The sequence below is a fragment of the Micropterus dolomieu genome, linkage group LG23 (genome assembly GCF_021292245.1).
Source record: "Micropterus dolomieu isolate WLL.071019.BEF.003 ecotype Adirondacks linkage group LG23, ASM2129224v1, whole genome shotgun sequence".
Classification (NCBI taxonomy): Eukaryota; Metazoa; Chordata; class Actinopteri; order Centrarchiformes; family Centrarchidae; genus Micropterus; species Micropterus dolomieu.
The window spans coordinates 1,225,998-1,245,297 of NC_060172.1; the positions used below are offsets into that span (position 1 = coordinate 1,225,998).

General features: G+C 42.5%; 1 protein-coding gene and 1 long non-coding RNA gene across 2 annotated transcripts in view; one reads left to right on the forward strand and one right to left on the reverse strand.

Moving 5' to 3' along the window:
- Nucleotides 1–19,300, forward strand: part of LOC123963686 — a 45,353-nt gene that overhangs the window by 10,652 nt on the left and 15,401 nt on the right. The window lies entirely within an intron of this gene.
- shank3b (SH3 and multiple ankyrin repeat domains 3b) overlaps nucleotides 4,515–19,300 on the reverse strand; it is a 62,409-nt gene continuing 47,623 nt past the window's right edge. Inside the window, exons 24-27 of the mRNA XM_046040695.1 lie at nucleotides 17,624–18,220; nucleotides 16,479–16,751; nucleotides 14,242–15,544; nucleotides 4,515–13,004 (exon numbers count right to left, since the gene is read on the reverse strand). Coding sequence (XP_045896651.1) covers nucleotides 12,419–13,004; nucleotides 14,242–15,544; nucleotides 16,479–16,751; nucleotides 17,624–18,220 — 2,759 coding nt within the window. The 3' untranslated portion in view covers nucleotides 4,515–12,418. The remainder of the gene's footprint in view (nucleotides 13,005–14,241; nucleotides 15,545–16,478; nucleotides 16,752–17,623; nucleotides 18,221–19,300) is intronic.

The window sequence follows — 19,300 nt, forward strand, 5'->3', positions numbered from 1 at the left end:
GACCCCTAGGCTACTAACTTTCAGATTAGTTCAGCTGAAGTTAATAGATTATTTTTAATGAATAAGAGACAGCAGCAAAGGTCGTTGCCTGTTTTAAGACTGTTAAAGAAACGGTTACATTATTCAGCTCTGATCAAACAGCTGATCAGTCTGTTGATAAACTGTAGGAGAAAAAGTTAAAGACACTTCAGCTCAGCGGAGAGCGAGCGGGCGCGCGCCAGACGAGAACGACCGCGACAGTTTCACGCGATTGCGCCCAGTAGTACACAGGAGCCGTTGCCGTGGTTACCAACACCCATAGAGCGTTGACTCCTGGAGCGCTCGTCTGGCCGTCCAGTTGCTGCGCTTCAATAAATTCAGTCCAGAAATGTTCGCGGTTGAAATCGTTTTGCTGGTCGCACTAAGTTTATAACGGAAAATGTTCTTTGCATCTTAGACTGTGACACAATAATGGCAGTAACTATTTACAGCTGTGGAAAGAATTCAGCTTAAACAACATAAGGTCCGCTGACCTGCAGCATGTCACGGGGGCGGGGGCGTAGGACCATGTTAAGGTAGCTTCAGCCCCCCTGAACTTGAATAAAGTGCTGAATTTAAGAATGTGGATTTTGGGATTCACCTATATGTGTGAAGAGGTGTTTATCAGCACTAAACAGGGTAGAGAAGCATAACTGTTACACAGCGGCGCTAAATGCGAAGATAATTGCCCCTAGTGGGATTAACAGTTCGTTGATTGATTATAGTTTTACATCTGATGTTATAATATTCCTGCTGCATTAATGTGTTTGTTGCATTTTACTGCTGAAGATGTTTAAGGTTGAGCTCATTTTAACTCATTTTATATCCTGTTGGGTAGTTTAATCTGCAGCAATGCATCATGGTCTAAAAGATCATCATGTGTTTGTAGCGTCGCTGTCCTGTGAGAACCGCGTGTCTCTAAACAGTCAGAAAAACAGCCTGTTTGCAGCTTTGTGACGACGAATCAAGGTGGTTTAAAGAGTTTAATTAAGCTGGACGAGGAGGAGGAACTGGAATCTGGAAAGTAACAAATGTAGTGGAGTACAAAGTACAATATTTGTACTCTGATTTGTAGCGGAGTAGAAGTATTAAGCTGCATAAAATGGAAATACTTAAGTAAAGTGCAAGTACTTGAATAAATGTAAGTAATTAAATGAAACCGAAAATGAAACCACAGAAACTGGCTGAGCAACATAATGTGATTTAATGATGCGCACACACACAAATGTATTTTTGTCTCTTAGCCGTCACATTTCTAACACCGAACCTCGCCTCAGTGAAACACCAACTCTCTTTATGTAAATCTTTAACTTGAAGATGTCGCAACATCAGGACTACACACACTCACACACAGAGGGTAGCGTACCTGTTCTGGAGTTTTCAGTCCATGAAGTGCAGTCAACCCTGCGGCTCATCATAAAGCAGCCCCAAGTTAACAGATCCCCGGCCAATGAGAGAGCCGGGAGGAGGAGATAATCAGCCAGTGAGCACCAATAAAAATCCACTTAAACTCCCCATGTTGAAGTTCACGTCCTCCTGCAGGTCTTTATCTCTCTGTGTGTGTTTTCCATGTTGACATTAGAAGCATGTGTCCCATCACGCTGCATTTATCTCCAGATTTCAAGTACTTTTAGTACAGAAGCCGACAGCGGGCACGTTGTCTGTCACCTGTTGAGGTCGTGTGGCGGAGGATTGGTGCCGAAATCCGTTTTACCGTAACTGATATTCTGCATAATTAATACTTTTAAACTTTAACTGCATTTTGCTGATAATACTTTTGTATTTAAGTATCATTTTGAATGCAGGACTTTTACTTGTAATGGAGTAGTTTTTAGACTGCTTTTTCTGCTTTTACTTAAAGGTGCCGTAGAATACTACTTTTCAGGTTCATACTTGTATTTATAAAATGTTTACATACTTGAACATTTAAAAAACACATTTATGTTTCTCATCCTGTGCGTTGCTTCAGCTCTTCTTGTCACCCTCTTTCTGAACACTCAGTTTTAGCTCCTGTCTCTTTAAGGACCCCCTCCCTCCCAGAAAGCCCGCTTGCTTTAAATTGGCCAACTTCCCGAGCACAGCGGAGGGGCGGGGCCTAGCTGCACAGCGCTGTATTCGGCTGAATCGAGCAATATTATATAGCTGCAGTACCAGACGCTGCAGTTTCAGGACCCCCGCAATCCTGGGACCGCAGTCCTTTAGCGACAGCGCCATCTACCGGAGTGGTGGAGGTAATGCACAGCAACACACAAGGAGGTTAACCCTGTCTGCCGTGAGGCCGATGTGTGCAGCTGTAGGGTTAACAGGTGGACATGCATATAATCAGTAACTTAGGGTAATTGGCTTCCGGGTTGGCTGTCAAGAGTAACTAGTTAACTTGCAAGCCAGCAGTATCAAAATAAACAAGGGTCCCAGAAATGCAGTTCCTGTCCTAGAATTGTGGTCCTGAATCTGCAGCCTCCGGTTCTTGCAGCTACGTACTACTCGAATCAAGGCCTGTAATGTGAGACTAGGCCTCACTGATTACTGTACAAAAGCAACTTTATTTTCTGGTTTTACTGAAACTGGATCAGATTTGATGGAGAAAATCTGAGCCTCTGATGTCCTCCGGCTGCTCTGCCTCCGCTTTTGGTGATTTAAGGCTGCAGGCTTGCAGCTAGCTGTCTTGCTAATTCTGCCTGAACTGGGGGCTTGGTGCTTGTTGGTGTTTACAACTCTAACATTAGTACGATTTGGTTCGGAGCCACTGTTAGCAGCAGCTAGCGGTTACTGTAGTGTTAGCAACAAGTAAAGCTATCTGTCCATCACGACACTTCATAAATCACTATTAAGGCAGAGCAGCTGAAAAGGAGAAAATATTTACTTTCCTTCAGAACCATAAAAGCTCTTTCTATGAAAAACTGAACAACCTCCAGCTCTATTCATAGTTTTCAGTCACGTTTCGTGCGCGGTGACCTGAAGGGCAAAACAACAGACCAAGATCGCAGCTCACTCCAGACTCCTTTTGTAGATACGCTGCAAAGGCAGTTAAATTTTATTTGGATCACCTCTCAACTCAAGAAAAAGATAGCTATGGACACAAACTGCAGGGCACTTGCGATCCATATACAGCACCCGCTGGTTAAAAACCATCAGGTCCCTGCCAGCGCTCGACTGTGGTAATGTTTACCTTGTAGGGAATCGCCTAACACATCCCAGGCTTGTCTCCTCGTCAGTTAGTGCTTCCGAAAGCACAACAACCATCGCATGAAAGTAACAAACTCAAAGTAACAGTGTTACACGTGCTGCCTTGTTGGCGGGCAGCGGAAAATAACGTCTTTTATTTGCCCTCCACACCTGTGAGGTGGATGGATTATCTCGGTAAAGGAGAAGTGCTCACTAACCCAGATTTGTGAACAATATTTGAGAGAAACAGGCCTTTCGTGTACAAAGAGAAAGTCTTAGATCTTTGAGTTCAGCTCATGATGAATGGGGGCAAAAATGGGGGTTTCAGTGTAACAGAAATATTAACTTCATTTATCCCCCAGGGATAAATTTAGTGCAGTGTTATTAATAACTGAAATGCTCCTGATGTTTGTTAGTGTTTTACACCAACAACAACATTTTCTCAACACGGACAGGAGGAGGCAACAGGATGTAACATTAAATGTTCAGTGACTGAAGGTCTTCAGAGGACCACGTTCTTCCATTAAGGCCCTTTCAGAAAAGCTGCCGTGACATTGAAAATAATGGGCCTCACAGCGCAGCGGTGCTGTCGTTGCGGTGGGTCTGAAAGTTTACATGCTGCTTTGTTGTTTCACTGAAAGCTCGACTCTCGCCGCTCGATTGTAAGTGACACATTGATATTTAATTCCCTACCGACTTGCCACATTATTTAACTCCGTTATTATGCGTTGCCTTTACTTGGGCGTGCAAAGCTGGGTGCTGATCCCGCAGGTGCTGCATCAAGTTTAATGTATGTTTTCGCTCCTTTAGCAGCAACCTTTAACGGCATGTTTTTGAACAGGCGAGCCGTCATCTTCAGTAACGCCCTGGTCAGTCTCGGTCTACCCAAAATGCTCCCACACTGCCGACTTCAGCCGTTTTGTTGGTGGAAATGAAGCTTGACAGTTGGTCCCTCTGCCAGAGTTTAGCCAGTGGCCTCTGATAATCACGGTACTTTAAGCTGGCGTGCCGCTCGTGTAACTTTGTTTTCGTTTTGTGAAACAGAAACACTCGGTGTAGCGGAGCCTTTACGATTAATTAACTTTGACGTTTTAAAACGTGTTTCATAATGAAATCCGGTAATCGCTGCATCCCTATTCATAAAAGTCATCGTCCACGCGATTCAGTGCGAGTGTGTCGTCGTTCCCTTTGAATGTAAATGAGTTACAAGGTGTTACTATCTCTAAGTTGAGGTGAAACTTGTCAGTCATTAACTCGAGGTCAGAGGTCATATATCTGTTGACTAACCTGACCGCTCTTATTGTGAAAAAACCACACGTGAAGGCCGAGCGTTAACTTTGTATTAAATGACAGTTTATTATAAAGATTACAATCTGTTGCGTTGCAGAGCTCATCAGTTGTCATTGTGTGCTCTTTTCAGTTTCTAGAAAAGGGAAGAAAAAAAAACTACAAGTACACACACACCACTCACTCCAGAACTACAAACATACTGTAAAAAGAGGAAGCTAGAAAGGAGGAAGAGGAGGGTAACCATAAAACCATTTATAACCAAGTGACTATCAGGAGGAGGAAGGTTTCACACGCAAGTTAGAAAGCCAGGATTCTCAGCCAATCAGCAGGAAGCTGATGCGTTATTACGATATCCAGCGGCAGCCATTTTGGCTCTTTATTCCATCTTTTTATAGCATCGTCCTGGTTCTCTCCTGTCGCCGTGTTAGCCTTTCGTCAAACTGAACGGCCGTTTTGTCTCCAGACTTTCAGGCTATGATTGCTTTCGTATTAGCAGCAGTGGAAGAAGTATTCAAATGATTTACTTGAGTAACAGAAGCAATACCACAGAGAATAAAAATACTCAATTACAAGTGAAAATCCTGCGTTTGAAATTTCACTTAAAAGCACAGAAGTATTGGTATCAAAAGTAAAAGTACTCACAATGCAGAGTGTCAGTGTTATACTATTATATTGTTGATGTAGTAATATGCAAGCTTTACTTTCAGTGTTATAGTTGGAGCTTATTTAAACTACTTCATATACTTTTAGTAGTTTAATCTGTAACAATGGATCATATTTTATAAGATGGGGATTTGTTTTGTTTGTAAAATCTTAATTTGAAAAGTAACTAACTAAACGGTGAAGTAAAAAATATTTATCTCTGAAATGTAGTGGAGCATTAAGTAGTATAAAATGGAAATACTCAAGTAAAATACCCCAAAATTGTACTGAAGTACAATACTTGAGTAAATGTACTCAGTTACTTTCCACCACTGCTAATTAGCCACATTTTTATTTTCTTGGGGGAGAATTTCCAAAACAAATCGCTAGTGATTTGTAAGAACGTAATTTTCAGCTGTTGCGTTAGCTTAAATTACACCAAGAAGTTTAGTTGATATTGAGAATGTGAAGCTGAAATAAATCAATGTTAGTGTCCTAATAGGGAGAAATAATGGACAAGATTATATGATGCAAATTGGTGGCTTTAGTTAGCATCAGTGCTTTGTGTGAAACTAACACTGATTTTGATTTATGTCCATTTAAATAGTTCAAATTGTGTAGCTAGCTTTAGCAGCTAACTAGCATACATGCTATGGCTGAGCCTGTAGGTAACTGAGAGGATAGCAGCTTTTTTTTGGGGTCATGTTGATTCAGAACTACAAAAATCAGCCGAAAACAAAAAATAAGAAATAACACAGCAGTTAATGTGGAACCAGATGAGCGTATTTTCATATATCAGGACACCTGACACGTTATTGTGGTTCTCTGACGGCTGCCTACCGAACAAAAAGGGATGTCGCTGGTTCTGGAAATATTTTTCCTCATTCTGAATTCCCGTTTAAAGTTTTTCTTTTTAATAGTATCCTCAGTATTCTGCAACATGGATACACAGGGGCCTAACATAACAGTGCTATAGGTTAGTTATGCTCATCACTTTTAGTTATTTAAATTCTGAATTATTTTGTTTCTCTGTTAAGGTAAAAAAAAAACGCGTTCATTTAAGCTGCAGAAATGCAAACTTTAGCCTGCGCATAACAGAACTTTAATCTCTTCTGTAGTACTTTTGACTTTTTATCAGATAAAATTTTTTGATTATTTTTCGGACACAGTTGTTCATCATCTGTTGCACTGATGATTCAGACAGGAGAGTTTACATATCCATTCAGGACTAAAAGTACTCAAACTGTCTGTTGCATAACATTGTCTATAAGAAAAATTAACGGGAATTTTCCTTCGGAACCAGCGACAACCCGAAACAACTTCCCTTTTTGCAACGCAATAGTCTGGCGCTATGTAGACAATAGAAGTAGTCCAGTTATGGTAGCATAGTTGTGAGACTCCAGGGAGTTGATGTGTCTCCTGAAACACGTCTCTAATGTGACAGATGTGTGTTGCCCCTAATTATAATTTTAGAGAGAATTGAAACGGTACTGGAACTAAAGCTGAAGCGATCTTGACAAAATGGATGCAGTTTAGAGGAAGATGGCAACAAAAAACTAGGTCTCCAGGCAGAACAAGGCTCATGTTCTCTGCTGAATAAACTTAGATTAATTTGTTAATCTTGAAACATCAGAAGGTCTTGTATCTGAACGATCTGATTGGTGACAGAAGGCAGAGCTCTAAGGAAAAATAAAGAAGGAACTACTTCAACATCACTGACCTCGATTCATGTCACTGATGAGATTTTAGCAGCAGGTTTGCTGGTTATGTTTCTGATTGGCTGAGAAATCCTACAACAAGTGAATGACCTCATATCTATACAAGTGTACAGAGGGATTCCCAGTGGGGACCTGAGGTCAGAGGTTAAGAGGTCACATGACCTCTCCATCACTGATTTTCATTGTTACACTGCGAAGAAAGCGACAGCCCACGTCTCATTCTGTGGATGACTGTACAGTAGACCATAGTCCATTATAATATATACATGTGATATTCACGCAGTGTAAACAGCCACGCAGGCACTTTCTCTTTACCTGTTCTGAAGATACAAGACTACTAAAAATATGTTTGTGGTAAGGTTTTATTGGAACAGTCCAGTCCTGTGTGGAAGGCTATGTAATGAAGGCATCAGTAGGCTTTAAGCGAAGTCGGATCATTGAAGGGTGTCTGAAACCTCCTTCGTCTACACCTGGGGGAGGGGGCGCTACTAAGTTTGGGTATGTATGCCGAGGTTTGCAAGTAAGCAAGGTTTGAACTTCTATACGTACGATTCGTCGCACCTTGCCCGTCTCTATGGCGGCGGGTTTTTTGGCCAGCGTTGTCATTTGGAACAAGGGTTGGGTGATGTCTACAAAATTGGCATCTGTCGTCTTATAACACATGGTAAAAAAAAACTTGGTATTACTCTACACTGCGCAGAGACGGTTTGGTTGGTTTTGATCGTTTGACAGGCTACGTCTTTTACAACAACACTCCCAATGCCGGCTCCACATTGTGATGCAGGATGGCGTCTTCGATCAGCCCAAACCTATATGGAACATCTACAAGCAACTTTGCCTTGATTATTAAGTGGTTGAACAGCACTTTGGACAAACAAGTTAGTTTGAAATATATTATTAACATGAGCATGCTTAATCAACTGTATCAATTATTTTAGGGTGTTAACTAACTTAAGAACCCCTAATAGTTTAAATACGCTCCCAGAGGACAGTGAGACGGTACTCGATTGCTCTTGAGTTTCTTTTCAGCCACGTTTTCAGTCATCTGTCTCGGCTTTAGCGTTTCACTCAGCTGTTAGGCGACCGTTATTGTCAGCGCACAGTTCCTGTTAGTTTAAATTAGATTAAACTTTATTGTCACTGAAGTACAAGTATAGTACAACAGTTTAGAGGACGGAGTAATTTTACTGTTAACCTCACTATTGTTGTTATGCAGTGAAAACGTTCTAGTGCTGTTTTCAGTTTGAACGCCTGGTCACTGTGATCCAGTTGCTCGGATGTTCTCTTACCTGCTGTATGAAACTAGGGTTCTAAGAATTATGGATGACTGCAAAAGACCTTGATTTCCACCGTCGAAGGGTGATCAGGGCGAATGAAACTTAAACAGGGTTAGGTTCTGTAATCGGGTAACACAGACCCAATAAAAGCTGATTACAGCTCTTTGAGTTTCACATATTTATAACTTGAGTTACTTGCAAATGTTGAAAGCTTAACCTAACTAGATTTCGGATTAGGAATAAGGCTGGGAATCACCAGAGGCTCCACGATACGATATTATTGCGATTTTAAATGTATTGCGATGTATTGGAATTTATTACCTTTTTTCCAACTTTAAATTGTGTTCCCAAAGGAAAACTCTTTTTCTAGTGGACTGAAAAAGCAATTGATTTTATTATTATAGTACCAAAATGTATTCTCATGTACATTTTACATAATAAAAGACCGATACACTATTGCCACAGAAAATATTGCGATACTATGCTGGATCGATTTTCTCCCACTCACCCCTAATTAGGAAGTTCAGAATTAATAAGCAGATTCAGATTCCCACTGCTGGGATTTGATCTCCGTTTTCTGTCTTGATGGTGTGTTGCTAGGGTCGGACTGAACAGGACATGTAAAGACTGGGACTAATTATGATGATATGATTTAAATGACTGTAGATGTAATTTATTAAATCATGCAAGTGGATTTAGTGTGAAGTTACTCTTTAAACATAAACTCTTCCACTTTCAATTGTGAATCTTTATTTCCATTTTGTGCCAAAACAGCATTTTGTTTGAAGTTAAACAGCTGATGTGTCGATGTTTACAAAGGATGAATATCACATATGGCAAAAGACTTTATAGACTACAGTCTACCAAAATATTACTGTATACATTTTATTGTCTACTATACTTTATATATTACACTATAGCTACATTATTTTACCATAATATATATTATACAGACTATAAAGTCTACTGTAATGTGCTGTACATAGACTATACATTCTATAGCTCTGTGCTCTGCCATGGGCAGCTAATACTTTTCCCCCATTAAAGGGCACCACGAACTTGTACAACTTTGGGATTCATGATTGTAGCTCGGCTTGTGTTCAGGTACTTGAATTGGATAAAAATCTGTATAAACGCTGTAGATTTGATGTTGTGGAAACAGGCACTGTGACGTTGATTGTGCTTCAGAGGGGAATGAAGAGGTGGAACGGTAACATATCGGGTTGAATTAGTGTACGTTTACAGTGTGAAATTATTATTATTATAATTATTATTATTAAGAAAAGTAGCAGTAATGGTCTCACTCAAAGCGCTGTTAAAGTCAACAGTTCATCATTAACGTTTTTCCCAGTTTAAGGGAAACAAAGTGAGAGAAATGCACCTTCCAGTGACTCCAGTGATGTCTTACTATGTGTTGTATCTTGTTTATTGTACAGTGTTAGAAAGGCAATGAAATAAAAACAAGACATTGTGGTGTTAGCAGCAGTTAGCGTTGTCCTTATGATGCATTTGAGCTCTGTCCTTGCTCAGCTGGATATATTAGTGAGTAGCTTGCTGGCTAACAAGATACAACATGTAAATCAGACAGCTGTGCTACTGGAAGGTGTATTTTTATCATTTTTATAAAGCTAGGCTAGCAGTTTCCCCCTGCTTCTCGCCTTTGTGCTAGGCTAGGCTAAACACGTTCTGTACCTCGCTCTTTACTGGACGCACAAATACAAGTCTTATCTATGTCTGGGTAAAATGGTGAAAAAAGGGACAGAGTTGTGCTCATTAATGTTGATTATGGTGCGGTCAGACCGAAGACCTTTGCTTGACATTTTTGTCGTGTTTGTGGTGATCTAAGCACAAATTGCATCAGCTAGCATGGCTGGCACTAGCAATAGCATTCCACAAACAGTAAAGCATAGAGCTAGTGTTTTATTGTAGGGCTGGGCGTTATATCAAATTAATTGAATAAGTTTGTAGTTTTTGTTTTTGCACAAAAAGTAACAGAAGATACAAACAGCAGACTTTCTGCTGAAACTGAGCATGTGGCACTCTCAGTCTGCAGATGTCTGGTTTAACCTGTATTTGCTGAATAACGGTGAACGCCTTTCAGGTGTAGGTCTTCTATAATGCTTGCTTAACTATCTTACACATGAAGAATGCAAATTTTCAATCATGTTTTAGAATTTCTGCAGTTTCAAGGTTAAAAAAGTCATGTAATAAAGGCTGATGAATCTTACATAAATGCTGTTTTAGTATGTTTGTTTTTATTTGTTTTGACACAAATTGTCAGGTGTAGCTTTATATTGTTTTTTGTCTGTGTGTTATATTTAGTCTACTCTCTACTTTTGTTTTATGTATATTGTATGATTTTAAGTGATTGTTTGTTACTTTGCTTGGACCCCAGGAAGACAAGCAACCACTTTGTAGAAGCTAATAGGGATCTAAGAAGAGTAAAGAATGGCATGAAGAATGCAAAGATTCAATCATGTTTCAGACTCGGGCTTGAAATGAAATCTTGGCCAAATCGCCCAGCCCTAGTTGAATGTCTTTAACCTCTATAATTGTTCTTGGACTTGCAGAAGAGCAGCATTCCCTCCTCTCTGATAGAAGCAAATATGTCTTGTTATTTATTGAAATTAATGGAGAATGAATTTCGGTGTGACTGCATCTTAACCCTTAAACACAAATTTACAGAAACTTTACATGGATGCACGGTAAACTTTAATTGGACACCTCCCTTTTATGTTTTTAAACTCTATATGGCCTCAGGGAAACTCTACATATGGTCTGGAGAGAACTCCACGTATGGCAGGGAAGAAATCCCCAATATGGCAGGGAGGAAACTCCACATATGGCCTGTTCCTGGCAAGGTACCATTACTGCAAGATGGTTATGGCAGGTTCAGCCGCGTTTGATTAATTTAGGAATAACACATTAGAGTTTCAGGCGTTAAGAAGGTATAGGAGGGGAAGGAGAACGGTATTTTCTGTACAGATGGCTTTAAACAGATAGCACCATGTACAGTAAGCCCTCGATAAGCAGGTTAGAAACCAGAGAGGTTTACAGTTGGAGCTCTGCTGCAGCTCTCCCTGAAACACACATCACATCAGCACAAAGTCACTCATTGACAAATCATTATGAATTTCAAAACATCACCGAAACGACCTTGAAATTCAACTCATTGTCAAATCATAAAGAACTCAAAACCATTTTCCAAACTATTATAAACTCTGTAAGTCATCACCACCACATTATTATTACTTGTTATTCATAAATTCTAAATGATCGGTATTAAGATATGAACTCAAAATAAACACAAAATTCTTCATGAGTGATATTTGGAAGAGAGGAAAAAAAAAAGTAGTCACAAAAACTTTCTGTAAAAGGACGGAGAAATATCCCCAGCTAATCTCCTGTTGTTAAGGTAGAGACTTCCAGTGGCTCGCTAATCGTCCAGCTCTGCTAGCAAAATTCCAGCTAAACGGCATAATGTAATCAGTTTGTCAGATCAGCTCTTTGATCAATGTCCCTTCACATGTTGAGATTTGCAGAAGAGCTCCAGCTGCCATTAGTATGTCGTATGCTAACATAATGGTAAGTTAGCTTTAACAGGATCTGAGGTATTCCTCTGTATTTTCAGGTAATCTAGGGCTGGGAAATAAAACTGATAATTATCGCAATATATTTTTCCTCAATAACAATCTAACAAATGTTCAATAAATGTTTGATTTAATTCATTTAAATCACAAACAAATATATTATTTAGATATTTATTTGGTTGAGGAAGAGGGGCTGAAAAAAGATTATCATAATTATTTTGAATGTTCTGCCTCAGATTTGTGAAGTGATCCACTGTTTGGCATCGAGTGTGAGAGTTTGAGTGAAGAAGAATCTCAATAATATTCTAACCTGGACTCCTTATCGTAGTAGAGCTACTGTGAATTCAGAGATGCACAAATTTATTTGTCCCCCCTCTACAGTAAAGTGGTTGTCGCTGTAACATTTCTGGAATCAAATTTGGTAGTGTTTGTTTTTGTTCTTATGACTTAAACGATGTTGAGAGAATTCAAATAAAACTAAAGACACTGGACACAGACCTTGGCGCTACCGGTCCTTTTGGGTTGATCAAAGAGCTGATAAGCCAAAATGTCACCGAGATCACTCGGAGAGCTGGGTTCCACGTTGGTAAAAAGGTCTAAAGATTCAGTCACTGCTAAGATATCCTAGTCAAAGAGATGGCCTAGTGTCTGACCGGAGGTCAGGAGTAATGAGGTCACAGTTCAGGATGTCTAGAGGTTTGTGGTCAGAGGTGAGGGGTCAAGTGGAACCATCCAGCAGCTGTCTGAGTGCCCTCTCGATGTTGATTCGGTGTCCCAGTCTGGTGACGCCTAGCTCCACGTAGTCGTCTTTGGTGAGGGCGGGGAGATGGGAGCCTTCGATCTCGTGCTCCTGGAAGCGCTGGCGGTGTTCGGCCAGGCCCACGCTCTCCAGCCAGTCACCCACGTCATATTTATTCCACAGGCTGAGGGGCCGCTGCCTCCATGGCCGTAGGGCCAACAGGGGCCCGCTGAGGACCGGGGAGGGGCAGGGAGAGGCGTGGGGTGAAGGGGAGGGTGACCGGGACCTGGTTCGTGCACTGGCACTTCGCATCACAAACCGAACCTCCTTTGGTTCTGAGGGGAGACTGAGACTGGACGACTTCAGGATGGTTAGACTGCGACCCGAACTCAGGTCTGGCCTTTCAGGGCAGGACGAGGCAAGCCCTATTGACCTATCAGATGGGGAGGGAGACGGGGAGGGGCTCCGGCGGGTGACAGGGTAGCGGCTTCCTGGTCGGACTGTATAGCTGGCGCCATATCCTCGCTGGGAGATGGTGTGGAGTTCACCGAGACTAGAGAACAACCTGAAACACATGAAACAGTATATAAACGTCATAAACCTGACATACCACAGTTATCAGTTGATGTGTCTCCATGTAGTTACTGATTGACTGTTCGCTAAGACCCACTCCCCTCAGTTACTGTTGTTAAACTGTCCATTTTTACAAGGGACAAGCAGTTTACGATTATAACCAAAAACTTGGTCTCCTGATTTGTCTCTGTGAAAAAAATCCTTAAATATTCCTTTTGATGGTTCATGGTTTTGATTGTATCATGCTAAGAGACGGAGGCTAAAACTAATGTGTCTCGGGGGAAAAAGTGATTATTCTCAACAGTTAATGATCCATGTAGAAGAAATGGAAATAAAGCGGCATCATTGTTTTTCTATAGAAAACACGTCAGATCATATTATTATATCATTCTAAGAAAACTCTGTTTAGATTCTTGGCTTACTATAAAACATAGTCATACGTTTGATTTGTGCTAAGGTACCACTATAAGTAGGTAGGTAGGTTTAATGTCAAAATATAACAAGTTATAGAGTGAAATTGAGTTTTGTAACTCCCTTCTACTACATAGACAATTTACATTAATAAAGAATCGATTTATGAAAAATGTTAAACCGAAATAAACTGTCATAATAGGATCAGTGCTGAGGATGAATTAGAGTTTAAGAGTCTGATACTTTGGAAAATGGTAAGTAAATAAATAATAATGGTAAGCAAGTTATTCTGATATGCTAATGTTTGCAGCTTATTAACACTGTTTAACCTATTTCTTGTACTTATACTCGTGTTTTTGGTTTTGGAAAGGTTAACAAAAAAGACACCACCTCTTTCCAGATCAAATATTGCTATTACGAGAGCGCCATGCATACCACATGTTGATGTATACAATTTTATATTCTATAATATTGACAGGCCTTGTTACGGATGCTAAGCTAGTATTGGACAATCTCTTTTTAGGTGGAAGTGCTAATGGTTATTTTCGATACGGATGAGATAGTCATTTTAGAAATTTAGCAGTTAGTCATCTGCGAAGAAGGTGCATGTTAGTTAGTTAGCTGTTAGCTGTATTGAAATCATCTCTTGGCGATAACGAGAAATGTTTACCAGAGAGAAAAACCTACGATTTACTCTCTTCACTGTCCACACATCTGGAACAACACAAACAATAGATTCTGTTACCACACAAACCCACAGTAGTACTATTAGGTCAGCAGCACTGCAGTATTTGCAATATAATATAAGTTTGATGTACCTGGCACCTCCTACTGGTGACCTCCGGCCTGGATCAAGGGGACTCGGCTCCTCCCCCAGAGAGTGACTGTCTTTGTTGAGCAGCTGTAGCCGATTAGCAAGATCCAGTCCAGACCCTGCCCTGCCGCTCAGCTCCAGTGCTGACGCCGACCGGCTGGTCAGATCCACGGCTGACCCCGACCCCTGACCTCCCAGTGCTGCTGGACGGCCTCCTCCTTCCTCGGGGCTGAGGCCCCGCCGCTCCTCCCCGCGGTCGTCCCCACCCCCCCACAGCTTGGACCTCCTCTGGAACAGATAGCGTGGCTGTCGGCCACCGCCGGTTGGGGACGAACAGAGTGGGGAGGAGGGAGAGGAGGAGGAAGCAGCAGATGGGAGGAGCTCACTGTCTGATGATTGCTTCAGCAGTGGGTCCCGAAGAGCAGAGCGGCCCCGACCAATAGGTGAACGAAGACGCGGCTTAAGAGCAATTGGGGAGGTGGAGGGGGAGGAGGGGGAAGGGTGAGCAGCAGGAGGGGAGGAGGGGGAGGATGGAGCAGGAGGGGAGGCCAAGGTTATGGAGGGAGGGAGTGAGCTGGGGGAGGAGGAGCTGTCGTGAAGCCGTTCGTCACCTCCTTCCTCCTCATCTCCTCTTCGACCCAGGGACTCAGGACCACTTTCTCCTCCCCCTCCCTCCCCACTTCTTCTTGGCAACAAGGTGAGAGAGGAAGGGGGAGGAGGGGCGGGAGGACCGGCAAAGGCAGGGGGTGGAGCTACCAGGCCAATTCTGCGGAGCTCCTCCCTAGTCTCCTCATCACTGGATGACAACAACGCCGGTGGGAGTGTAACTGTGTAAGCCCCTCCCTCCTCCTCTGAGCTGCCCACTGTGAGGCTTCTGCGCCTGTCAATCAAAGCAGAGTGACCTTCACTGGCCAGTGATGGCACGGCGGTGGGTCTCCAGCGCTCAGGGGAGGGGCCGGCAGGTGATGTCACTCCTCCCTCTGTCTCTGGACGCTCCACCTGTCCGTCAGGGAACAAAGGTGGGGTTATGCGTTTATGCCTTAGCTCAGGGCTGGTCTGGGGAGTGGTGCGCTTGGTTCGCTGCTCGGGGCTTGTTTGAGGAGTGGTGCGTTTCGATCGTGGCTCAGGGCTGCTCTGCGGGGTGGTGAGGGGGGTGCGCTTGTGTCTGCCCTCGGGGCTGGCAGCTGGGGTGGGGATGGGTGTAGTGGAGGCAGATGCATGTTTTAGTCGAGGCTCAGGGCTCGGCGTGCGGGCAGTGAGCGCTCGTTCTCGTGCAGCAAGAGCCAAGGCGAGTGGAGATGAGGGGTCTGAGGAGAGAAGAAAAGATAGTGTTGTTGGAGCCGCTGACACTGCTCTCGAATGGGCTATCTAGGACCTATTATGCAACAGTTTACTGTTCTTTATGGTAATTTCACATTGTCTGCTGCCCTTCTGAACTGTGTAGTACCTAAAGGCTCTGTCCTGGGTCCCCTTCTGTTTTGTGGAGTACCTCAAGGCTCTGTTCTAGGCCCTCCTCTGTTTTGTGAATTATCTTGAGGCTCTTGGACCTTCCTCTATTTTGTGGAGTACCTCGAGGCTTCGTCCTAAGCCCTCCTCTTTTTTGTAGAGTACCTCGAAGCTCTGTCCTGGGCCCTCCTCTATTTTGTGGAGTACCTCGAAGCTCTGTCCTGGGCCCTCCTCTATTTTGTGGAGTACCTCGAAGCTCTGTCCTGGGCCCTCCTCTATTTTGTGGAGTACCTCGAAGCTCTGTCCTGGGCCCTCCTCTATTTTGTGGAGTACCTTGAGGGTAGGCTCCTTTCTTATCTGTGTCTACATATAATCATGGCATTTCTTTTCACTGCTATGCCGATGACACGTAACTTTTATGTATCTTTCAAATCAGGAACGAGCAGTAATCTGATGTCGTTAAGGAACTGTCTGACATCAAATGTTGTATTATACTTTCTTCCAAAGCAATGGAGAAAAAGCTGAAATAATTTGGGACCTTAAAATAAATACATTACATAACCTGGTACCTATTATTAAGCCTAGTGCTAACAGTTTAGGAGTTATCCTTGATTCCAATCTTACTTGGTGGTGATAAAGCACTGCTGACCTGTTTTTCTCAATCCCTGATTTGGATTAAGTTAATGCTTTATTTTTTCCCAGAATGGATTATTTTAACTTTATTTATAGAATACAGCCAGACTCTCAATAAGATCAAACAAGAGAAATCAGAAAAGATTGTGCTGTCAGTCTGACCTAGCGGTTTCCCCGTCAGTGGGTGGAGGAAGGTGTGAGGTGTCGGTGAGGGCGACAGGACCGGGGCTGGAGGGGGAAGCTCGCCGAGGTCGTCCATTGAATGGCTCTGAGTCAGGAGGGGTGGCACTTGGTTTTCTGACCCGGATCCCTCCACAGACAGGAAGAGAGATGACCTGCGGCCCTGAACCCGGGCTCGCTCTGAAAGAACCTGCTGCTGGTACAGCTCCGCCCTACTGGGGCTGCAGGGTGGCTCTAATTTGGACGGATCATGTCCTAGATTAAGAAAAAGACAAAAACATGGAGTCAGACTGATAAGATTTCCAATCAGGAGCCCACGTGATATATTTGTGTCTCAATGCTAAGCAAGTAATGGGACATTTTCAGCACATGGAAAATGTTTTTTTGCAAGCACATACATTTTATTTTGTGGAGCAATAATCAAGTAAAGAATAATTTAATTTGAGCAAACAAAAATCAGCACATTGAGGCCATGCATAAGTAGTTTGTACAGTTTTGAAAAATTCCAGTCGTAAGTTAGTCTGTACCTTTTTAGCTCACAAACTAGACATCGGGGTAGGTTGCTAGCTAACTAAGCTAATTGCCAGCTACACAGCTAGGGCATTAAAAAGATTAATGTAGTTAAATATTTTAACTCGGTAGACTTTAAACTTGACTTTCTAATTAATATTAACCACCTTCTAGTACTGCTAATAGCTTTACACAGTGTATGGTTTTTAAAATGAGTTGTTGTACATTTTCCCAACAAAACGATGTCTTAGATTTTACCAAAAGTACTCTGCAGGCAGTTTTCAAATCACACAACTTAAGCTAACCTACTGCATATCTGGAAGAGGTTAAGTGGCTGCCAACAAATACGGTTTTAATAAACATTGCCAAAATGTATAAAACTTGAAAGTGGAACAAACTTGAGAGCATACAGAGCAGAGATGTTAATAGCAAATATTTATATGTTTAATATTTAAATATTTAAACAAATGTGTTGACCACAAAACAAATTTATGTTTGCTCAAATTACATAATTCTTTGCATGATGCGCTCAGAACTTCCTATCATGCACTCAGGAAACTACACACTTATATAACTCCATAGATATCAGAAAGACAACAGGTCTGAGCGATCCTAACCCTGCTCCTCTACAGGAAGTTGTTTCAACAAAGGTGACTTCCTCCTCTGCGGCTTGGAGGGCGGAGCCTGCTGTCCCACGTTAGCATAAGGGTTTTCTATTGGTCGTCCACGGCGGCGTGACAGCGGTGAGTGACCAGGGGCGGAGCTGGTGCTGTGGAGAGACAGCGTGGAGGTGTGTGTGGCAGTGTGAAGCGTGTGTGTAGCGGTGTGTGTGGCAGTGTGCAGCGTGTGCAAGGCGGCAGCATGTGCGTCAGGCTGCAGCTGTGGCGGCGTGTCCTGCAGGATGATCATCGACCTCGCCTTCCTCTGCCGCTCGGCGTGGGCGTGGCTCCTTGTTGGCGAATCGGAGAGCTCCTGGAGCCTCGGTTCCGCCCCCGGCTTGAAGCTGGAGCGGGTTAGCCCCTCCCCTCTGGCCGGGGGAGGAGGGGGGAGGAATGAGGGAGGAGGTCCAGAGTCGAGGAGGAAGAGCGGGGAGGAGGGAGGAGGGGGTGGAGCGGTCTGAGGAGGAGGCGGGATGAAGCTGTCTGTCAGGGAGGAGCTCCGTGGAAACCGACTTTCATTGATCAGAGCCGAGATCCTGTCGTCCTCAGGTGTGCCTGCCGTGGTAACCATGAAAATGTTAAAATAAAGGTACCCAGGAAAATACTTCAAACTATATAAATAGTCATATAGGGTAAATAAATAAAATTAACTTTATATAAATAATACATGTGAAATTCACAATACAGTTTGTGTTCAGTTCAGTTTGAAACTAAATTTAAATTCAAACCGGCAGTAAAACTAAATTTTATGGTTTAATTCAAAGACAGGCATCAAAGAAATGACACAAGAATTATCTGTAAATTAACCCGGCTGCTATGTAAATAAATAAAATTTAATATCACTTATTATAAATTTTTGCAAAATCAGATTAACATAACTAATAAAACATTTAGTGACTTAGAATTGCAATATATATCAGAGGTCACACGCCTCTGGAGCAACTATTAGGTGTCTTGCTCAGGGACACATTAGTGTCTCACAGTGGACTTGAACCCAGGTCTCTCACACTAAAAGGATGTGTCTTATCCACTGCGGCATAACCCCCTGATGCATCAAAAACTATAAGATAATACATATTGTTCTGAAATGGGCCACTCTGTATAGTGAGTAGTTTTATTTTTGGTATTTGAAGTATATTTAACGCTAATACTTTTTGTAGTTTTAGTCTAGTAAGATTTTAAAGGCCTTTTACTTATAACAGAGTATTTCTACACAGTTGTATTAGAGTTCTCTGGCACAGTGCGGATTTAGATTCGAAAGTAATTATATGTGTAAACCATTGTTTTCACTGTGGCTCAGCTCAGTAATGCATGTGGCTGCGCTACTTTGAGTAAACGCTGCAATGAGTAGGTCAGTGGTTCTCAAAATTTCTGTGACACGCCCCCCTCCACAAGCCAAAAAAAAGCTTCATGCCCCCCCCCCACCCTAGCAAAAGTGGATTTCTTTTTTACCAATCAATAACAATACAGGCGATTTTAAATAAACCAGACTCAGGTTAGCAAAATAGCCTTGCTAGCATCAGAGCACTACATTTACAGCATTTACAACGCATTCTCATCTAAGTGCGTCAAAACTGACGCTTTCAGACAGTGTGGAAACGCCACCGTTTGCTATGTCCCAGCAACACAAATCGG